The sequence below is a fragment of the Struthio camelus genome, chromosome 1, assembly GCF_040807025.1.
Source record: "Struthio camelus isolate bStrCam1 chromosome 1, bStrCam1.hap1, whole genome shotgun sequence".
Taxonomy (NCBI): domain Eukaryota; kingdom Metazoa; phylum Chordata; class Aves; order Struthioniformes; family Struthionidae; genus Struthio; species Struthio camelus.
Window position 1 is genome coordinate 142,500,573 of NC_090942.1, and position 21,481 is coordinate 142,522,053.

General features: G+C 38.7%; 1 protein-coding gene across 10 annotated transcripts in view; it reads right to left on the reverse strand.

Moving 5' to 3' along the window:
* The window catches only part of WWC3 (WWC family member 3), a 105,410-nt gene that overhangs the window by 39,317 nt on the left and 44,612 nt on the right, over nt 1-21,481 (reverse strand). For all 10 annotated transcript variants that reach the window (XM_068920836.1, XM_068920905.1, XM_068920861.1 and 7 more), the window contains exons 4-7: nt 18,730-18,806; nt 15,473-15,552; nt 8,722-8,851; nt 2,518-2,667 (exon numbers count right to left, since the gene is read on the reverse strand). In XM_068920836.1, the coding sequence (XP_068776937.1) occupies nt 2,518-2,667; nt 8,722-8,851; nt 15,473-15,552; nt 18,730-18,806 (437 nt within the window). The remainder of the gene's footprint in view (nt 1-2,517; nt 2,668-8,721; nt 8,852-15,472; nt 15,553-18,729; nt 18,807-21,481) is intronic.

Genomic DNA, 21,481 nt, shown 5'->3' on the forward strand with positions numbered 1-21,481 from the left:
GACCATGAGCCAGCAATGTGGTCTTGTAGCAAAGAGAGCCAACAGTGTCATGGGCTGCATTAGGCAGAGTGCTGCCAGCAGGTCGAGGGATGGGATCCTGCCCCTCTACTCAGCCCTGGTGAGGCCACATCTGGAGCACTGTGTCCGGTGCTGGGCTCTCCAGTGCAAGAGAGACATGGAGCTACTGGAGCAAATCCTGTGATTCACAGGGACTGGAGCATCCAATATATGAGGAGAGGCTGAGAGCTGGGCTTGTTTAGCCTGGAGAAGAGAAGACTTAGGGGGGATCTTATCAATGTGTATAACTAACTCACGGGAGTTTGTAAAAAAGACAGAGCCAGACTCTTCTCACTGGTGCCCAGTGACAGGACAAGAGGCAGTAGGCATAAAATGAAATACAGGAAATTCCATCTGAATCTAGGGAAAAACTTTTTTACTTTGAGGGTAACTAAACACTGGATCAGACTGCCCAGAGAGACTGCGGACCCTCCATCCTTGGAGACTATCCTGGTTTGGACAGGGTCCTGAGCAACCTACTCTAGGTGACCCTGCTTGAACATAGGGCTACGTAGGATTAGAGATCTCCAGACGTCCCGTCCAACCTGCCCTGGGGAGGCCTCATCTGGAGTACTGTGTCCTGTTCTGGGCTCCCCAGTACAAGAGAGACATGGAGCTACTGGAGAGGGCCCAGCGGAGGACTACAAAGATGAGGGGACTGGAGCATCTCTCCTCTGAAGAAAGGCTGAGAGAGCTGGGCCTGTTCAGCCTGGAGAAGAGAAGACTGAGAGGCGATCTCATCAATGTGTACAAGTATCTGAAAGGAGGGTGTCAGGAGGATGGGGCCAGACTCTTCTCCGTGGTGCCCCGTGACAGGACAAGAGGCAACAGGCACAAACCGAAACACAGGTAGTTCCATCCGAACCTGAGGAAAAAACTTATTTCCTGTGAGGGTGACTGAGCACTGGAGCAGGTTGCCCAGAGAGGTTGGAGAGTCTCCTTCCCTGGAAATATTCAAAAACTATCTGGATGCAATCCTGGGAAATACACTCTAGAGGACCCTGGTTGAGCAGGGGGGGGTTGGACTAGATGATCTCTAGAGGTCCCATCCAACTTCAGCCGTTCTGTGAACCTCAAGCATTCCGTGATTCTGTGATGTATTTATATTTTTCCTAAAAAAAAAAACCACCTTTACCCGATAAACATAATTTTCACATTACACTTGGTCTTGGATGATATTTAATGTATATTCTGAATAGGAAATCACGATTGTTTTCCTTTTGGTATATTAGAATTTGATAATCACATCCACTGACCATCTGAAAAATGACACCCAAAGACACCAGCTACCTAACACACTGAATGAAAGCCTAGCGTGTTAGTCAAGGTTTCTCAGATGCTTTAGGAATGCCTTCTTCTTTAAAACAAATTTCTTCCTCTGTAGAGGCCCTCTGAAGACTTCCAAATGACAGTTAGTCATGAGTCATAAGAAGACAACAGAGTAGATGAGGGATGTTTTGTAAAAGCCTATGATGAACATTAAAGTTACCCAGTTCAATAAAGTTTCTTAAGTATATCTGAAATAACACCCAAACTATAGTATTACCAAACTACAAACAGGGGTTGCCATCTCGCTCTGCTGTTAATTTCATCCACAGATGCAAACGCTTGTTTTATTGCTCAAGAACAGCTATGCTGCCACAGTAATAGTGCAAGCCAAACTTTTATTGTTTTGAACACAGAATTTCATTTACACAGAATTATCTCCAAGGAATGCTAGCGTGCTTTTCTCAAATATCATTTTTAAAGGCATACTGAGCATAAACGTATGACAAATTAGATCTGAAATTCTAGCAGTTCTTAAAAAAATATTTGGAATTTTAAAAAATACTTCCCTTGTCTTGGGCAGAAGAAAGGAATAGAGGTCTACTCTAAATCTCTGATATGCATGCAAGAGGATGACAATCATAATAAAAACAAGATTCAAAGAAAAAACAACAACAACATCCAACACTACTACCAAAATATTAACAGCTCCAGTTATTGCACAATTCGGTCTCTATTGCAACTTTAAACTGAGTATTTTCCTCCTTCCTGCATTGCTGCAAATATCGCTAAGTCTGAGAACTGGTGACAAGAACATAAGAGGTCTGTGGACACCTCTGTAAGGGCTGATACTCAGAGATGAACCTGTAGTCACCACAGTGATGACAAGAAAAGCGCTCTGTCAGGCTGGCAGAATCCAGGAGCTAATTCTGCCGGTCACTAATCTGTGAGCACGTCACAACGCCCCTGCACCATTCTCAAGCATCAGAATCACAAAGCACACCACTCATGAACATTGTTCACAAGCTCTGGAAACAATAAGTTCAAGCAACTCCCTCACCACCAATATTTCTTCGGCTATGGCAGAATGAAACATCCAACACATCTTAAATTAAAGCAGGAAATAATGATGTATCACTGCAGTACACAGGCAGTGTATTTTCTAGTGCAAGCGCCTTGCGTTGGAACACATACCTCTCCAGTGATGTCAGTCTGAGAACAAGCATCGCAGTGTTGTTGAGGTAAACAGGAGTCACTGAGTGAACTAGAATTGTGCTGGAGGTCCTGCAGGGAGTCTGTAATACAACAGCTATTCCTGAATCCATCAGTTAACTTGGCCAGGCTCTGCAAGAGAATAGATTTAAAAAAAAAAAAAAAAAGTAAGAAAACCTGATTTTTATTGTGTTATTCTTTTATTATTAGAAAATCAAAAGATAACAGTAATTCTACTTAGGAATAACGATAAGCAGCTTGCATATAAACAGCTATTTACAGGAAGTAAAATTCATCAGCGTTACTAACATGTAGCAGCTATGCTTTCAAATAAATCTCTCCTTTTAGAAAGTGCTTCTGATAAAAAACAAGAGATTTTTTTGTTAATTATTTCTTTCAGAGCTACAGGAGTTTTAGCTTTTGTATGGCTTACAGACAGCTCTTTAAATCTAGCAGCTGACAACTTTCAGGTTAGTTGACAGGAAAGACAAATGTGATTCACCTGCCCTTTTGCCATTTTTCGCACAGGTTACATTCCTTAGCCACTACCGTTATCCCATCTGACTTGATGAATACCTTGTATTGATTGTATTTTTATGACAGCTTATTTCACCCTTGTGTTCCCTCCCTCACCCAAGGTTCACATAGCTGGGGATATTTTATACTTTGGGTTAAGCAAGGGACACCTCTGAGATGTATAGAGAATGACACAAACTGTAAGAGCAAAGCAGAGACCTCAAGCAGTCTTTAATGGGAGAACGGAGCAAGAATCACACAAAACAACAAGAGCTTGCTTGACAATAAGAGCTTGGCTGTCAGGATTTTGAAATTCTTTTAAAAATCCCTCTAAAAATATAAAAATATTTTTATCAGATTTATTTTCTGTGTATTTTCTATTTTTCAAAAATGTAAATAATTACAGCTAATTTAGCGTTTGTGACAAAAACTGTGCAGTCTGTCATTTATGACTTAGATCCTAAGCATTTTGCAGCAAAAGAACATTTTAAAAAAAAGCTTTTTAGAGAACAGAATTAAATTCTGTCCCCATCACCTGAACAAGACAGACATGCAATCAAATTATGTAAACAAATTTCTGATGAATTCTTAAGAGCGACATCAATTCATTGATCAAAACCCAATCAAGCCATTTGGTTCTAAAATATGTAAAAAGCTCAAAACCTGCTTACTTCAAGGGTCTGAATATAGAAGCAGAGACTAGTTTTAATCACTCAAAATTGAAACTGCTGGCCCTCAGGAATCACAGTGGCTGATGATAACTGATGATCTGCAACAAGCTCTTGTTATTCTACACACCCAATCACCAGGCTATTTCTCAGTCTTTGAAGTGCAGATTAAAATCCGTTACACAGTGATGATGCCTCTTTTTACAATTCAACTATGGAGTCAAGAGGGTGAACCCACACAGCAGCAACTAGTTGCTGCTTACAAGAACTGCAAGAGGACCTTGAAGACGACGACGGGGTCCGGTTTCAGAGCCTAGGAACCATCCTCAGGCACTGCTGCAGGCCTGAAACCAGCCCTCTACAGCAGCTTGCTCTGGTGGCGTCTCTTCCCACCATACATCAGTTTTCATTATACACTGGTCCCTCTTTCTTATCATCTGCCTTCACTGGAGAGGAAAAAGAGGGAAAATACCCTTCCCAGCATTTCCGCAGGGGCTGGCTTTAGGCATAGACAAAACTCCAGTGGCTGGCGGAGGGCACCCCGGCTGAGGCATGGTCACCCCTCCCGAGGCTGCAAGACAAAAGAGCAAACGAACTCCCTGGGCCTTCCCTCTCCCACTTCATCTGCTGGCCACCCCCCATCACACGCCGTCTTCTTTGTACTGGGAAAAGCAGGAAGACACATAGGTACACACCACGGGTTGGAGAGTGTGTGGCTACTCCCTGCTCAGGCTCCATCTACTGATATTGTAAGGTCTCAGTGAGGCTCCAGTTTGCGCTTAGCACTGGCAGAGACAGAGGAAAGTGCAGAGCGATGCCAAACATGCAGACAGTGGGCCAAGGCTACCATCACTCGCCTCCAGAAAGCTCAATCCACCTCGGATCCCAGAGGAAGCCAATCCTGCAACCTCCAAACTGAACTATGCCATCCTGCTGTCAAGGACACGTGAACTGGTTTGTTTTCCATCTTGAGAAAATAAAATCCAATTTCACTTATGCTGACAAGAAGTCCCTAGCTAGTGTCCCTTTATCCTTGGAAGACTTGTTGGCAAAACAAATGGCTCTACTCAAGAGTAGCAAAAAGAAAAATAGAGCGTCTTTCACTTTATGAACCCTGAAAATTAGAGTCCCACCCAATGCTCTTCCTCAAAACTCACTGGAAATCCTCCAGTTCTGTCAGCTGTATGGAGGATTTAAGTGGATACTTAATGGGTCTGTAACATGGAAATAATCTCTCATTTCTAATCCCAACTACTCAAATGTCTAACATGGCCTTCCCAGGAAAGCAGAACCCATTGATATGAAAAAAAAACCTGAGGATTTAGAAAGTCTGAGGTTTCATGCAAGTAAACTACATCCCATCTGGCATCTTTGGCTAACACGTATAATGCTATAAGCATATGCAACAGCAAAGGTCTTGATGCCAGAACGTAACATCTAAACTTCTACCCATGTTTCAGCTACTTCATACACAACTACTGCACTTCTGATGCCTTCTAGCATCTCCCTGGAAGGTGAAGGACTGCCTCGCAGCTGGCCAGGTTTTCTGTGTGGGCACAGTTGCTGAGCCCTGCATACCACAAATTACGTACCATTTGGCTGGTGGCAATCAAGGAGCAGCAGCACAATAACTTACATCTATTGCATAGGTGACCGCTCAAGGGTAGATATATACAGTTTGAGTCCTTCTAGTTGGATCAGTGAGAACGGAACCTCCAGCAGTCATCATACAGAAAATTACAACCTGAATTAGCATACTTTTACATACAATTTACATAAGAAACAGCTAGGAGTAAGATTCGCCCAAGCTATATGGGAGAATCTATCTTTCATCTGAGGTTTATGGCATCCGGGGTTTATGGAGAGTTTATGGCAATCCTGTAACAAATGCCAAACCAATCTTATGAACTCATCTGAAGTTCCAGGTAAATCAGCCCAAACCTATCCAAAAAGAGAAATGCGTACTGTCAGTTCATCATTAACTTGTTGCTATCTCTGATTTGGGAGCTCTCTGCAACATAAAGTTTCAGCACAGTTCCCATTTAATGAGCTATCCTGCTAAAGAAAAGGTTGAAAAAAAAAAATCTCCAATGATTCCTAAGAATGAAGTTTTTAAAGAATACGTACATACTGGAACAGAAACAAAAGCACAAAAGGGATGGGGAAGAAAAGAGAAAGAGGATGCTGCTTCCAGAGACCTAACCACACAACCACACACCTTGATTACTCAAACCTAAGTTGGCCCTTTTTTTTTTTTTTTTTTTTTTTTGGAGCAGTGACACTGCATATTTGGCATTATTTGTTACCACAGCACCCAGTTTAAATCTGACCAGCCTTTCCTTCCCTCGTCAGCCTTCTCTCCCACACAGCTCAATCCAATTATCATATTTCTGTGACAGCTACAATTTTCCAAGCACCTACACAAGACTGAGTCACTTCTGCTATGTTTGGTTCTGTTGCCTACACTGGCCAAGATATAAATTAAGAGATAGTACGAAATTTTCTATTTCCTTTCTCTGAAATAAAATCCCAGCTGGTTACACAATACTTTCAACTCCTCTACGAATTCAGCTGTCAGAAAAAAAAAAAAAAAGCTTTCCTAAGAAAGTTTGTTTTACTGACAATAGCTTTAAAACGTAGCACTTTCAAGGACAAACTAATTCTAAAATTGACAGAACAGGAAATAATCAAATTCTGAACTCATTAGGGAAATTTTTAAAACAAACTCATTTGTTCAGCAACACTAAATACATCCATAACAATAATTCCCAAATAATAATAAAAAGGCAAAACACAAAGAAGTTTGAAGGGGCATAAAAATAATTAAAAGAAATTTTTGGGTCACAATTAAAAAAAATTATCAGGCACAAAGCTGGTAATTTTAGCAGAGCACAATTAACATAAGTTGGCTGAATTACACAATTGTAACAACTCCAGCTCTTTTAAACTATATCATTCGGTCCGTTATTTCAATCGTAATAGAATTTGGGCAAGATTTTTGTACCTCAGCCATGCATGGAGCAGTTACTTCCCAGACTCTCCTGGACTACACATCTAATAGCATTTGTCTGCTATCACAACAGATCACTGTTAGTTACAAAAACAGTACCTTCTAGACCACTATTTCCCGTATGTCATGCAGATCTATTAACAATGATCATAACACTTTTCATTTTCCCTTTTCCCTTTTATGACCGCCACATTCTGGTACTGCCAGAGTGTAACAAAGACACCCACGATGCATAGCTTGATCCTAGACTTCTACCTCCTTCAACACTATATTTAAAGACACTGCAACTGCACTTAAAGTTGGTTTAACAGATGTAATTTTCATGGCATCTAAAAGGTTTTCAGCTGGATATAGTGCCACTGAAGACTGAAAAATGTAAGAAAAAGAAAAAAAAAAAAAACACACACCACTGGTGGATAAGTTAAGCTGCTGCAAGATCTCACACACAAGTCTTTAACTTACCAGTTAGTTTCCTAAAACGTGTATCACTGCATCCATGAAGAACTGCCTTTCTAATCATTTATTGCTAGCCAGGCGTGTGGAAGACTGAGAATCATTTTAAAACTTGGCCAACACAAAACATCAAATATGTTGAGAGCTGCCAAAGCAGAAACTTTTAGTAGTGACTTAAGCGTTCTGCCTACTTAAACAAGGATTTGTGGTCCATCAGCTGACCCTTGGGTAATACTTTGGGGGCTGTATAATTGTATAACTATAGAAATGCTTTATATGTAGATTACAAGCTACCCACACCATTCAATAATAGAAAGAGGTTACCAGAAAACACTACTGTTGACGAAAAGGAAAAACATGTTTGAATGGCAGCATTAATTTAGTAGGGTCCCAAAACTTAGGCAATCAAGATGTTGTCTTTCGCCACATAGCAACTTCAACATTCAGCGAAGGGAATTATTCTTGTCATCTTTCTATATCTGCAGCTTATTTGGGGAAGTCTAGCCTGCAGCCCCTGCTGTGACTGAGGCCCATGGCTCTTGGATCAAGCTCCAGTCTTGTTAACAATGTGGACAAAGCAGCAGACAACTCGGAGCAAGAGGCAGAATCCATTCAAAAGCGGGATCACCACTTGAGCATCTCTCCCCCCTTAATCTGCATGAGCCAATTTAAAAACTGATTTACAACTTGCATGGCGGTATCTGCATACATCATATCTAATGTATTTAACCCTCCTCGAGGGTTTCGAGAGCACATTTGACATTAACTTGTATTTAAATTAAGTTGCATCTGGTTAGGGATACTTTGGAGGAGAGCTTGGGGCAAAAAAGGAGAACTGCCAAATTAAAAGGAGAATGGAATATCAAATGACAGTGACGTAGAGACAGGGTGTCTTCTGGAGATCTCATGAGATTCAATTCAGTCATTCAGCTCAGTACAACACTGCACAACCTCTAACAGCTGCTGAAAAGGAAAAGTATCAGGAGATTCCGCATCAGCAGGAGCAAAAGACTTCCTGTACAGTTTTATGAAAGGAAAAAACATATAAAAGCATTCCTTATAAAAGGAAAAGCATACAGATATAAACCGATAAACATTTTAGCACGTGACCTTCTCAATCCTACTTTATTATACAGAACACAAGGGGACATTACAAATTAACAACAAATACTGTAAAAACTGATCAAATACTTTTTTTTTTTTTTAATGCAGCATAGTTACTGTAGAATTCCTTAATGCAGTTAGCAACAGTGGAAAACTATGTTCACAAAAGATATTTATCCAAATGTATAGAGAGTATGTTATCTAGGAGAAAAATGTGAAAAGCACCTCAAGTCTTAAGTTCATAGTAACGGCAACATCTACATACTTTTTCTGGACTAACTACTGCTGGCAACTGTCAAACAGAAAAATCAGATTAGGCCACTCCACTTGCTTATTTAAATCTGATAACCCCAATGCAATTACAAACGAGAAAATAGAGGGAAAATGTAGGCTGATACATTTTAGCAGCTATTCGTTCAGAAGAATATTTCTTACCTGCATAAGGTCCTGCCTTTCTTTTTCACCTGTGCATATAGCTTTCTTTATAGTTCGAAGTTCACTCATTATAGCCTGTGCTTCATCTAGTCTGTAATTTGTATGGGCACTTGACATCTTACGATCAATCCTATCGGAAAGATTAAGACAAGTTCAGGAATTTTTGCAGAGTTAAAAAGAATATCAGAAAGTTTTAAGAACTCTTGCTTATTCATGTACCACTTTATTTCCAGAAAAAAAATGATATTCTTCTTACAATTAGCATAGCATTCAGTGCCTAAAACACTCTAAAGACCACAAGGAAGACAATAAACAAAGCAACGCAATAACCTACTCAGGTTCTGCAGAACCAACAAATTTCCCATTTTTTAATGTGCCAATATAGAGAGAGCTTAATTAGTATAGGCAATATCTGTGGGTTACTTTAAGTAACAAAAATAAAATTAACCTAAACCTGGCCTACACAGTAATAACTCAAAAGATAAAGATAACAGCACTCTAGCCATCACATTTCTTATGCAGCATTACCTGTTGCAACAACTCTTCCAGGACTTTTGTCTGGTCTTGTTTTAGAAGTTTCTACTGCAAGACATTGTATTTTCTCATGAAGAAATTTTTAGGGTCCAAATTGTATTGTAATGACTTACTGGTCATTATATAGTCTATCTGGGCAACTTTGAGGATTTTTTTCTAGGAAATGTCATCTTCCCAAAACCAAGGCACTTCACACGAGACCATCTCAGAAGCCTTCAAACGCAAACCCAGCAAAGAGTCATAGTCTAACCTCTGCATCAGGCTGAAGTACTTCTATCTTGATATCAAAATCTTTCTCATCTTCTCTTAAGCGGGACATCCATTTATAGAGAGCTCATCTTAACCACTCCAAAATCAAGCATCTTCAGCAACTGCTGAACAGTCAGATAATTTTTTTTAACCTTTTTTCAACAATTTGCAACACTAAATGTCAACAGATCACTGTCCAGAAACCTATTTCACTGTATCAACCTCATAATTTTCTTAAATTTTCAGATAAAGAATAAGACCAGAGTCTACAGTACCCTGTAGAAGAACTATTTGGGTTTGGATTTATATACAGATAACTAGGGGATTTAACAGGTTACTCAAAGCAATTAGTGAAAATTGCGTTAAATTCCTGTTAAAATATAAACATTTTAATTTCTCTATTGTTCTAACATAAAATAAAGTATGTATATGCAAAAAAGGTGGCATGTGTAATACTGTGGTCCCTATACCAATGCTAAGAAAAAACACCTCCGGAAAAGGTGTCTTTGGTTATAGCAAAATTAAAGATAATGTGTATTATCCATTATAGAGAACATTGGTCTATAAAAAGATGCAATAAGAGAAGTTGCGCAATACAAATATGGCAAGAATACTCAAACTCTATTTGTAACACTGAAAACAACCGGAAGCTTGAAGAGAGCTGTAACAGTAAGCTAAGAGCATCAATAACACAAAAGGAAAAATAAAGTGCAGCTATTCTTGGTGAAGAAAATAGCACACTGCGACAAAAAAGAAAAGACAGACTTCCTGCAATATTTCTTTCATATTCTATAGCCAGGTTAAAAAGAAAGTGTCCAACTATAAAGCACTGATTACAAAATTATGTTTACATATGCTATCTTCTAAAACTACCACAAATTTGTTCAAGATTGTCTCTAAAAGTTTATCAACGAAGCCCTTGCACTGTAGTTCAAGGAAGGAGAGGAATCACGAAAACTAAAAACCGTCCAATAATGTTCTGAAAACACTAAAATATGATACCAACAAGGCAAACACATTCACAGCTTAAACTATACAAATAAAAACTTTGCTGTCCTCTTCACTCTGGCAGTTAAACAGAACCAGTAAAATTCCACTTGAGGCAGACTACTTGCATTAAAATTAAAATATTAAAATAATAAAAAGAAAAACCAATATGCCTTGAATGAAACTCCTGTGGTTTTATTGTGCAGTTCAAAATATTTAGGAGGAACTGTAGGCTGGGTTTCTACAGTTTTGGTTTGTTTGTTTTTTCCTGACAGCTCCTGCTTTTGGAGACAATGTAAAGTAAGGCAGAATCTCAACTTTCCGCTAAAACACAAGCTTCTCTGTGTTGCATTAAAAAAAAAAAAAAAAAAAACCTTCAGCATTTCTGTTTCTAGAACCACAAAGGACCGAAAGGTCATGTGGGCTAAAATTGTCACCATTTTTTAAAATGGTTACTTGAGTCTTCACTCATTTTTACTGTTGGGTCAAAATTCTGAAAAGATTAGATAAAACCAGAGTAAAACAACCAATCCAATTCACTAAAAGTTTAATAACAGAGATAATATGTGGTTTTATATGAAGGTCACATTAATGTTAAGAACATAAGACTCCACTCAAATATTAGACCAGAAAGTGCCTCCTACACAACTGTTCATTATACTATTTGCCAGGTACAAGGTGGCATTTCAGGAAAAGGAAATTATTTAATTTCAACCAGATTTTTGTCCAGTTACCCACATATTCATGTTCCTGGACGTCACATTGGAGCTCAGCTTATGAATTGGTATTTGTTTAAGTAAAGAGTCAGAAAAGTTTCTACTGCCAGCAAAATTTGACTTTAAGTCAGTACTGTTGTCAACCCAAACTGACCTACGTATCTGACAAAATTACTAGTAATTTGTTGTCTGTTAAAATGTTTCTTCCTTTCATAAAGTTCTAGTTTTGAAAGCCACAAAGTTAACAAAAATCTTCCATTTATTAATAGAAAATGGCAGGATGCAAACAGAGATTAGACCTTTATATGAATAGAAAGGACTGTCAACTAATACCTAAAAATACTAAGTATTTTCTGTAGAAGATGATTCCTGGATAGGCAGGCTACAAAATACACTTGCAATAGTTTTGATCCTGTACGGCAGTTTCTGTGTTCCTCTATATTCCCCCATGTGCTTTCAAATATATAAGACTCCTTTCCCTTCACTGCTAACAAAGCATAAGTGGGTAGTTTAGTTTAATATTAAAATCTAATTTTCAAGTTTTTGTTAGGTCTCATATCCTGTAAACTAGTCCGCATTTATAATTTGTTGGGCTAGTCCTAATTCCCCCTCTCTCCTAACTTTTCTTTGCATTCCCTCTGCTCTCGCAGTGAAGCGGTTGAGTTTTCGCTTCCTTTGTTGTTAAATGCCTTCTTCCTCCAAAATTCCTGCCTGCGAGCAAAAGGGTCACTGAAAACACAGCAGAGAAGGAAACAATCCTCGCTCTCCATCCTAGCAAGGTATTTTTGTTCCAGGAAACGCTCATCTGTGACTCCCTCCCCCCCCCCCCCCCCCCCCCCCCAAAAAAAAAACACCTCCAGACGTCCACACGATCCGCTGCACTTTGGAGCTCAGGAGCCTGAGTAGTTTGAGGATCGCTAAAAGCGGTCGCACGAGGTGGGATCTTTGCAGACTTTAATTGCCAAGTTTTCAAAAGTCTCTCGTGGGCAAAGTCAGAGCATAACGTTCTCGTGGGCAAAGTCAGAGCATAACGTATCACGACATTGCCAGATTTGGATGACGCTGTAGAAAATAAGACCCTGACAAAAACCTGCAGCACTACAAACTCTGAAATTCTGACTGGAGCTGCAGAGCTATTAAAAACACTCAATCCTCCCTCCCCCCCACAAACTCCCATTTGTCTGTATTTTTCCCCCTCCAACATGGCTAAGCCATTCTACTAAAATTAAAAGAACAGAAAACAAAACACAGTCCAAGGCAGACACTCTATGTGGAAAATTTCAATGCAAAAGATTTACATTTAGCAAGGCATAAGAATCTAACAGCAACATAAAATAATGGAAATACTGAGCAACCTAACCACCCTCAAAGTAAAATCTGTCTCTTGTCTGAGGACTAGACCCAACAGAGGCTTTGAGTTGCACGGCAGCAGCTTCTGATACCTGCTCATCATGCTAGTCTGTTCAGAGTTTCAAAGCAAACATACAGTCAAAGCCCAAAGTGCGACTACTCCTAATATTGTTTTTGGCATGTATTTAAAATAAAGGCAAGAACAGGGCTTTAAAAAAGCTGAACAGGACACATGTCATTTTCAATTTGGCAGTTCCTTGAAGACTGCAGTTGATAAATAACTCTAACATAGCACAAGAAAGAAGAAATTAGGCAGACCAAAAATTCAGAGAAGGTAACAAACAAGGAGATTGCCCAAGATTCAAAAATCTTCAAGCAAACTGGATTTTTTGTTTTAGAGAAGGAGCAACAGGTATCTATGAGTTTATTTTCAGACAATACACTTGCTTTGTGGATAGACACAAAAAAAGTCATATACTTCAGCTTAGGTATTTGACTTGAGCAACCCTTTTCTCCTGACAAAAAAGGACCTTGGGGGGAGAATGCCCAGGGACAACCCAGAGCAAAGCTAGGCTCTGAACTGCCTGCTGACAAAGTCTGTCTCTCTCTCCTGACTATACAAGGAGTATACAAAAACTTCTCTCCTCAGATCTTTAGGCAGTGTGAGTACTCTCCAAACTGGCTCACTTCCGACTAGAAACAAAACATTTGGAAGAAAGCATATCTCTTTCCAGAAAGGCAATGAAAAAATTACTAAAAAAAAGGAACACCAGCCCTCTGGCTCACAACTCAAGAAGTCACTACAGAGGGCAGAGCTCAGCAAGGCACAAATACTAATAAAAAAAAAAAACACCACTGCAATACTGGATAATGCATGGGCAAAACGCATCCCTAGCTTCCACAAACAGCAATGAATGCCACCCAATACACCAACAGGACAGACGGTGATTGCAGCAACAACAGCAATAAACAGCACTGAAGCACAGAACTGTTATGCTTGATTCTCTGGACTCAACAATTAGAGCAACCACCACCCAACTGAATACACAGGACTCACTTTAAACCAATTCTCTCTTGAATGTCTCTCCTACACCTCCGTTCTTGAGTCTGGGCAACTAACTTGGGCTAAAATCCAAGACAAGTATTTATATCATAATCATCTGCAGACTTCATTTTTCAGCAAGTTGTACTACTTAGCTGGACTATCTTAAATTGATTATATTAATTAAAATTTTAAAGTTTTAAAGGGCCTTCAAATACTTTCATTTTCCTACTCAAGTGATTAGATCTTGAAGAAAACAACTGAAATTACCCTTAAATAACCCAACAATCTGGAGGAAGAAAACAAAGGAAGGAAGTAGAAAAGACATACTCAATTAAAGAAATTAATGACTAAGACTGTAGGAGAAAATCACTTTTGTTGGGTTACTGCTTACTAAACTAGACTACTACCCTAAAATACTGACTATACTTAAAATATTTGCTGTTTCAATATACTCAACATGTTGTATTGCAAATTTTCAATTAATATCATACATTCCCGGTTCCCCTGCATCTAACTGTAAATGCTTTGTATAGTCAGTGAATATATATTTATGCCTGAGAATGATTAGCTTTTATCTGCCAACAAAGTACTTTGCTCCAGCAAGAATTATTCTTCTTAAACTTTTAAAGCGTGTTATAAAATAAAAAATAACCTTACCAGATTTAAAAAGAATTGATACCAAATGCATAGGATACTGCCTCTCCTTTAAAATAAAAAATCTGAGTATCTTTCTTTATACAGCTTTATTAATGTAATGCTTTTTTCAGTTAATTCAAAGCCAGAAAATAAAGAACATGAAGAACCTAACTGCTCTGGGATTCCTGGAACTTTGCTAGGATGCCTCAAATGAAACAGTGTGCCCATGCTTTGTTGCACTAATGCAATAAATTCAAGGCTTCGAAATACTCTTTAGAGATATTGTGCTTATGTTGCAAAAGGCATTAGACCTGCAACAGCTCCAACATCTTCAGGAAATACCTGTATTAGTCAGTGTGTTTGAATCGATGCTGCAGAAATGGCCAAGATTTCTAGATACATGGTCGCACATTCAAGGTGAATCCAAGAGCTGTTGAACATACAGTCTAGTTTCTGAGCTTGTTCGACAGTTGGGGAGGTCACAACAACCTGGGTTTACCTGCCGCCCTTTCCACAGCCTGACAACTTCTCTCCCTGTCACAGCGTGCTTCCAGTGTGGTGTGCTACGTGTGTAGATGACTGTGCAGGACACAGGTGCAAGTCAGAGCACTGGCTGTCTCACAGGTCAGGGAGGGGCAAGCAAGTTGCCCTGAGCTACCTTTCCTCCCAGGGAGAGCCAGGGGTCACATTTATATGCAGTCATTCTGCACACATGCAATCAATCACAAAGCATCTGACCTACTGGACATGCACAAATCAACTATGGTGCAGAAGTAGAAGGCCATCAGGTAAAAGGAGAAAGCAGTGCTGTGGTGTCCAGCTGCCCTCCCAGGAAAAATATTCTGCCCAGCAAGAAAACCTAGGTACACAGAAATGTAGGTTCATGGAAAAATTACTCTACTGCAGGGTGGTTCCAGCTGTGCTCCAGAGAGTGAACATCTTTGGAAAACGTTTGGAAAATATTTTGAAAATTGGATTCCACCCGGACAAAACTTCCAGGCAGAATAAAAGGATCTATGAAATCATCATTCCAACTAATTCTGTCCCATCCTGCTTCTACCATTGCACATTGTTCTCACCTTGCAGCTCTATCATAGCAGACGCTCTGAAGCGAAACAATTAAAATAGTTTCAACTTTTTTTTTTTTTTTTTTTTAAAGCATTTCACTAGGAAAGTTATTCCAAGAGGAATAAAGGAAATTAAGAAATTATCTTCTCACAAACGCTTAACTTACTCTTGCAGAGTTTCCACTCCTTTTTCCTTGTATTGGAGCTCTTGCTTCATCTGTGCCAATTCTCGTTTTAGCCTAGAAAGCTAAATATAACAAAATAGTTTAAAGTAATAATATATAACAGAAACTTTCATAAAAACATTATTCAAACACAAAACCTTAAACTAATTGGAAAAAAGAACTTCCAAATTTCAAAATAATCCCTCTGCTTTAAAACTTGCGTTAAAATAACAGAACGCTTTCTGTGATGTCATAAGACCTAATGGTCACAACATTCAGCCTTCAAAGTATCAATTTCTTCATCTATTCTACTGCTTTTCTATCTCCAATAGCTTATGCTAAGAGCTACCAAGCTTCAATTCATAGGATTTGCTTCTCCTCTTGGAGGAGACGGACACTCTCAACTGTCTTTAACTCTTCAGCCAACTTCAAAAAAAGAGAATATTCAATACTGTTAATTTTTCAGTTTGGGAAAACAAAATCACTGGCAACTGAAACGATCTCTTTCCAGCCTGATTTCCTACATTTTTTTCATATTATCCATCTTCTCCTCTATTCCACCCTAGTTACCTTGAATCAACTGGTCAACATAAATTCAAAGTGGCAAAGGAGCGATGTCTCAAAAACACATATATATGTTGGGTTTTTTTGTGGTTCTATGAAAACAGTTACCTGGGTAGGTTAGGCACACCTTAGAACAGCACAGTAAGCACCAAGAATAATCTGCAAAGAAATAGCTTCTTGCTTTCCAAAACTGGTAGGTAACTGAGGGTAATGGGGGAAGAAGATTCCAAGGGACTACAGTTGAATGAAGGAAATGGAGGTGCTGCGATGTGAAGCTATCAGACATAAGGCATAACTGAGTTCAAAGATGAGATCTTCATGGATAATTTAATTTTTGAGGTGGAAGTAAGGCTACGGGGGGATGGGAATCCAGGCTGCATTAGCTGCACTGCCATCAGAAAACTTTGTTATTTTTGTATTATTCACAAGTGCAAAGTAGAACTTCATCCATATTGGCCACTCTAAATTACCCAAATGATTGTCTACATTGTGATACAAAAATCCTCAAGCTTTTCACTGCAATGATCCAAAAATCTTGTCCATGTCTAGGGTAATTTTAAATATTAAGTTTCACTAACCTAAAATTCCCTTTTTTTATTCAATATTAATTTTTTATATTTGTAAAAAAAAAAAAAAAGACAGACTGTTGATAGTAAATTTAGCTTTACATAGCTGCTTTAATTTTGTGATAAACTTGTTTTAGTCTGGTAATAACAACAGCAATGTATGCAGTTTGTGTGTTTTGCCACAGCTGGTGGGGGGAGAGGTGGAAACGGGGCGGGAAAACTCTCAATCTATCAGATTGACAAATTTTCCAAAATTTACCCAGAATGCTCTTGACTTTGACATTTATACCAATAAAAGACAAAAGAACTATTGCTATTTCTATCTCGGTCTTCCCCCACAAAAAAATGAGGAAAAGAAATGCTTAGCATCCAGCTGTTACATCCAGCTGTTCGTTACATGCTGAGATTAACTTGGTCAGCTTCTACTCTAATGGTGAGGGGCTTCAGAGACGTTTACAGCCTCCAAATCAGACGGCCACACACACCCCCATCCCGCTTGGCCCTTCCTCCCCTTTCCTCGGCACCCATCACACCGGCCCCAAAACACTGACTGCTTCTCTACTCACTCAGCCCCCTACATCAGCTAACATTTTGCAACCCAGAGCAAATCAAAATCCCTGCGAGCCACGAACCAATAACATTTTCCTGATGGCTAGGGTATATCGGATGAAGGGGGTATTTGGGCTAAAACGCCTATCCTGCTTTCCAGATGGTTCAAAGCACAATGAAATCTCGTGGACCCACAAGACACCCAAAACCATCCAAGCATAGCAGGAAGCATGCAGGAACTACATCATCCCAGAAATTCCCATATCCTCACCAATTCTTTCAACACTCACTAAAAATGGTATGAAAAAAACGCATCACTAGTATCATGCATATAAACACTTTATATTGCACATCTTATTGTATTACCTGTAACAACTCAATGCATATGCACACACTCAGTTGAACAGGTTATCCTATGCACTTTGAAGACCATTTCTTGTAAGACACAGGAACAGAGAGAAATAGTCTTATAAATGAAGACATTGTTTATTTTCTTAAAATATTATTTAAATAAATAAGGTCTATTTTCTTGTTTAGAACATGCTGATGTTCAGAGTATGTAAAACAAGCAAACACTAGTCAGCACGTTGTAAACACATACAGATAGAATAAATGCCTTTGAGGGGTGGTGAACTGGATTTGTTTTCAGAGGCACTCATGTGAAAAAGTGGTCACTACAACAATAACAGAACGCTACCCTGCAAAAGGTAAGTATTTTTATTTATTTTGCAATTTGAGTGCCTGGCATGCTAACCTCCATTTTATCCATTAATAAAAAGAAACACGCAACTTAGAAACAGGTTATAGAGTTTAATATTATAAACTGGTTTTTTTAGCTGTTGACAGCTCTATCAATTTCAAACAAACAAATGTGCAAATTTTACTCCTCACTAAAGTAGCATGGGACAAATTCAAGAAGTCAAATATACTTCTTCAGATAAACATTAACAAAAGCATGGTTGTAATCCAAAAAATGATTTTACAAAAAAGGTATATTTATCATTGCCTCATTTGTATTTAGAAGTGCATATCATTATCCGAACGCCTGCACAGTTTTTTGTATTCCCTATAGAAGAGCTCTGGACAAATTAGCTAAAAAAAAGTCCTATTTGGCCAACTTCTGAAATGTTAACTGACTTCCAAACAAAGGGTCAAATCCAGAGCTCCAGTTACATCCGTGAAACCCCACTATAAACGGGTAAATGGAAAAATATGAAGGCAGTGGGTTTAAACTGCAGTTAAGCAAGAAATAATTTGGCTGAATATTTACTACTTGTGGCAGTTTGCATAATGTAAGTAATTTTTGAAACTTTGGCTGAGTTTACCTGTCCGACACGCACGACAAAGGCTTTACACTTATAACACGGAAAAAGAATTATTGTGCAAATCGTGGAAATGTAATAAATATGGACTCATTTTACTGGAACAATAACTCAGAGTAGAAAAGCATTTTTTTAGTTTCATTTTGAAAAATGCACGCAACACCCAATCTAAATACTAAAGAAAAGCAAAAGCACATAGTCCCTCTCCCTTCCCCATCTTCAATTTATATTTTTACGAAATTAAAAAAAGATTACTTACTCTGTCACGACGGCTGGCTATTTCTGCTTTAATCTGATATGGGTCATACTTGGTATTAGTTGAAAATCCAGAGAATGCTAAACAGATGGAAAATGGAATTTTACATTATTATTTTTTCTTTAAGACAATTGTTAAGATGTGGCACTATTTAACAGACCATTGCATTCATTCTTTGTGTTACAAGTCACTAGGTTTCAAAAGAATCTTCTGTGCTGAAGTGCAACTGAAGAATTATCTTTGGTCTGCCTGAATAAAAATGTTGTCCTAAACAAAAAAAATAAAGAAGTGCATATAGCAGCACTGCATATTGCTTAAAAGCAACCAGCTTTCGTGAAAGGACGCTGGCATGTACTGATGCATGTAATTTGTGTAACTAACAACTGCAAATTGCTTTCTAAGTACACTGACATAATGGTATGAGAGGGACTAAAGTAACAAACTTCAGTCAGCTAAAGAGGAAAGTTGCCTCCTAAAGCTACAGTGTGGGGAACAGACATTCAGATTAATCTCTGGCAAGTGATCTCTTAATGCAGTGTATCTAGAGTCAGGCAATGATTTCAAGCTATGCCATTGCAAGCCAAAGCCTAGAAAGATGAAGTCGCAGAGGCTCAGCTGGACAAGACCAACCATGATTTACTGAGGGAAGAGATTTACGTCAGCATCAGCCCACTGAAAAATGCTTGATATGCAAGTGAATTGGGTTGTGCTCTTACACCTACCATCCAGCGGTAAAACTGATGCCTGGTGCTTTGAAACCCGGCTCCACGTCTGCATTTTGTGCAGCCTCCAGCTCTCAGAAGAACACTGCAATGCCAAGGTCATGCAAAGCATGCAGAAACTTGCCAAAATTAGTAGTCGTGCCTGGACCAATTCTCTAAATTCAGGATTTTCTAAGCTTTTTTTTTTTTTTTTTTTTTTTTTTATAGCGCTGATCACAACTGAGTCACAAAACTGCTTCATGGGCACCTCCCTGCCAACCCACAGTCACTGAGCTCATCCCTCCTCCCACTCACGAACACACTACACTGAGTCAACGACAGCACCCACAAACAAAGGAGGAGCAAAACATGTTGTGCATTTTTCATTCTTCTTAATGCAATAGACTGAAACAAGGGGCATGAAGGGGGCAATATTGGCAATAGAAACACCTAACTTTGGTCATCTAATCGCACCTGCATTAGGAGCCTAAGAACCAAAAAAAGGAGAAGCAAGCGTCTGAGTGGAGTGTCAAAATTAAGAAAAATAAGTGTAGAAGCCTATGGGTATCTGGGAATCTAAAACAGACAGTATGAATATTCTCCAAAAAGATACTTTATTTTGTTATCATCTGATTAATCAGTTCAGTTTTTTTAAAGCAGATTCCTATAACTTAAAACCAGTATGAAATATGTTTAACACATCTGTACAAAATTAAAATATTTCTGTAGCTTAAAACAAGTGATTTTTATTTAAATGATTTTATAGTATCTTGTTACTAATTCCACAGATATACCAAAAAACCTATCAGAAGATTGAGAACCATAGAAGTCAGTTAATACAGCGTTTGCATCAGAACTACAGATAACCTCTCAGTTTGTCATTGTCTGTCTTACTGTGCTGCTGCTAAAAGCAGCTTGTTTTTCTAAGCATTATGAAAACAGTAAAAAAAAGGACAGGTTATATTTCTGCCATACTTCCTCTACTTCAGTAAGAGTTTCTTTCCATATATTCACGTAAAGGAATTCAACAAAGCAATCCCACAGAACTACTGGGAATTTTGAAAAAAATCATCCCCCCAAAACAGAAAAATATTTTATTAATTTTAGATTTAATAAATTTAGATTTAATAATCTAAAAATATTAACAACACTATATTGCTTTTTGCCCCTCATTTCAAGACAATAATTTCTTTAAAAATATTCTTTCTTAATAATTCTATAAAAACTTCAAAATGACGAGGAGAAATAAGAGCAGGCATATTTGCTCAGTTACGTCACAAACTAAAATCACAGTAAGATATGAATTTAAGATTAAATATAAGGATGGCATAATTCAAGTTCAGCAGTAAGAGAACATTTGGTCAAGACCATCTGGGACATCCCAGGCCTAGAAAACTTTTTTATTCGGAGTTTTGACATACAAATTAATTACCTTGGATTAATAAATAATAACAGTAGCAGAAGCTGAACAGTACTCTCAGGTGCCTCCTTTGATGACATGATGGTCAGGTGTTTTAAACTTTTTCAACGAAAGGTAAGCAAAAGTCCACATAGTTATCAAGTACTTGGCATTTACCAGAAAACATTACACTTCAGCAATGGCTAAAGACACAGTCACTGCAAATCCACCAATGCAGTGGAACTCCACTATTTTTCAAAGTGGTAGGTGGGTATATCTGCTCCTTTGAACTAGACTCTTGACTCTTCAGGAAAGACACCTTTTCCCGTTGTACTCAACTAGCCAACGGCCATGACAACAATGCAACAACTTCAGATTTTAGAAAAAGTGTATTATCTACTCCAACCTACCTTAGACATCTGAGGAATAAAAAGAGCAGGAAATCAAGGCATCGTGACCTAGACTACCCCAGCACTAGGATCGGATGATGCAATTCAAGAACCTGCACTAATGGTGCACTAATGAAGCACCATTCCCTACTTCTGTCAACAGAGTCTCCCCATACAGTAACTGTTCTAATGCTGGTTGTGCCAGAGGGACTCTGGGCGATCACGCCTTGTCCCCACTTGTGTAAAGTGGATACACTGGCCCCGTG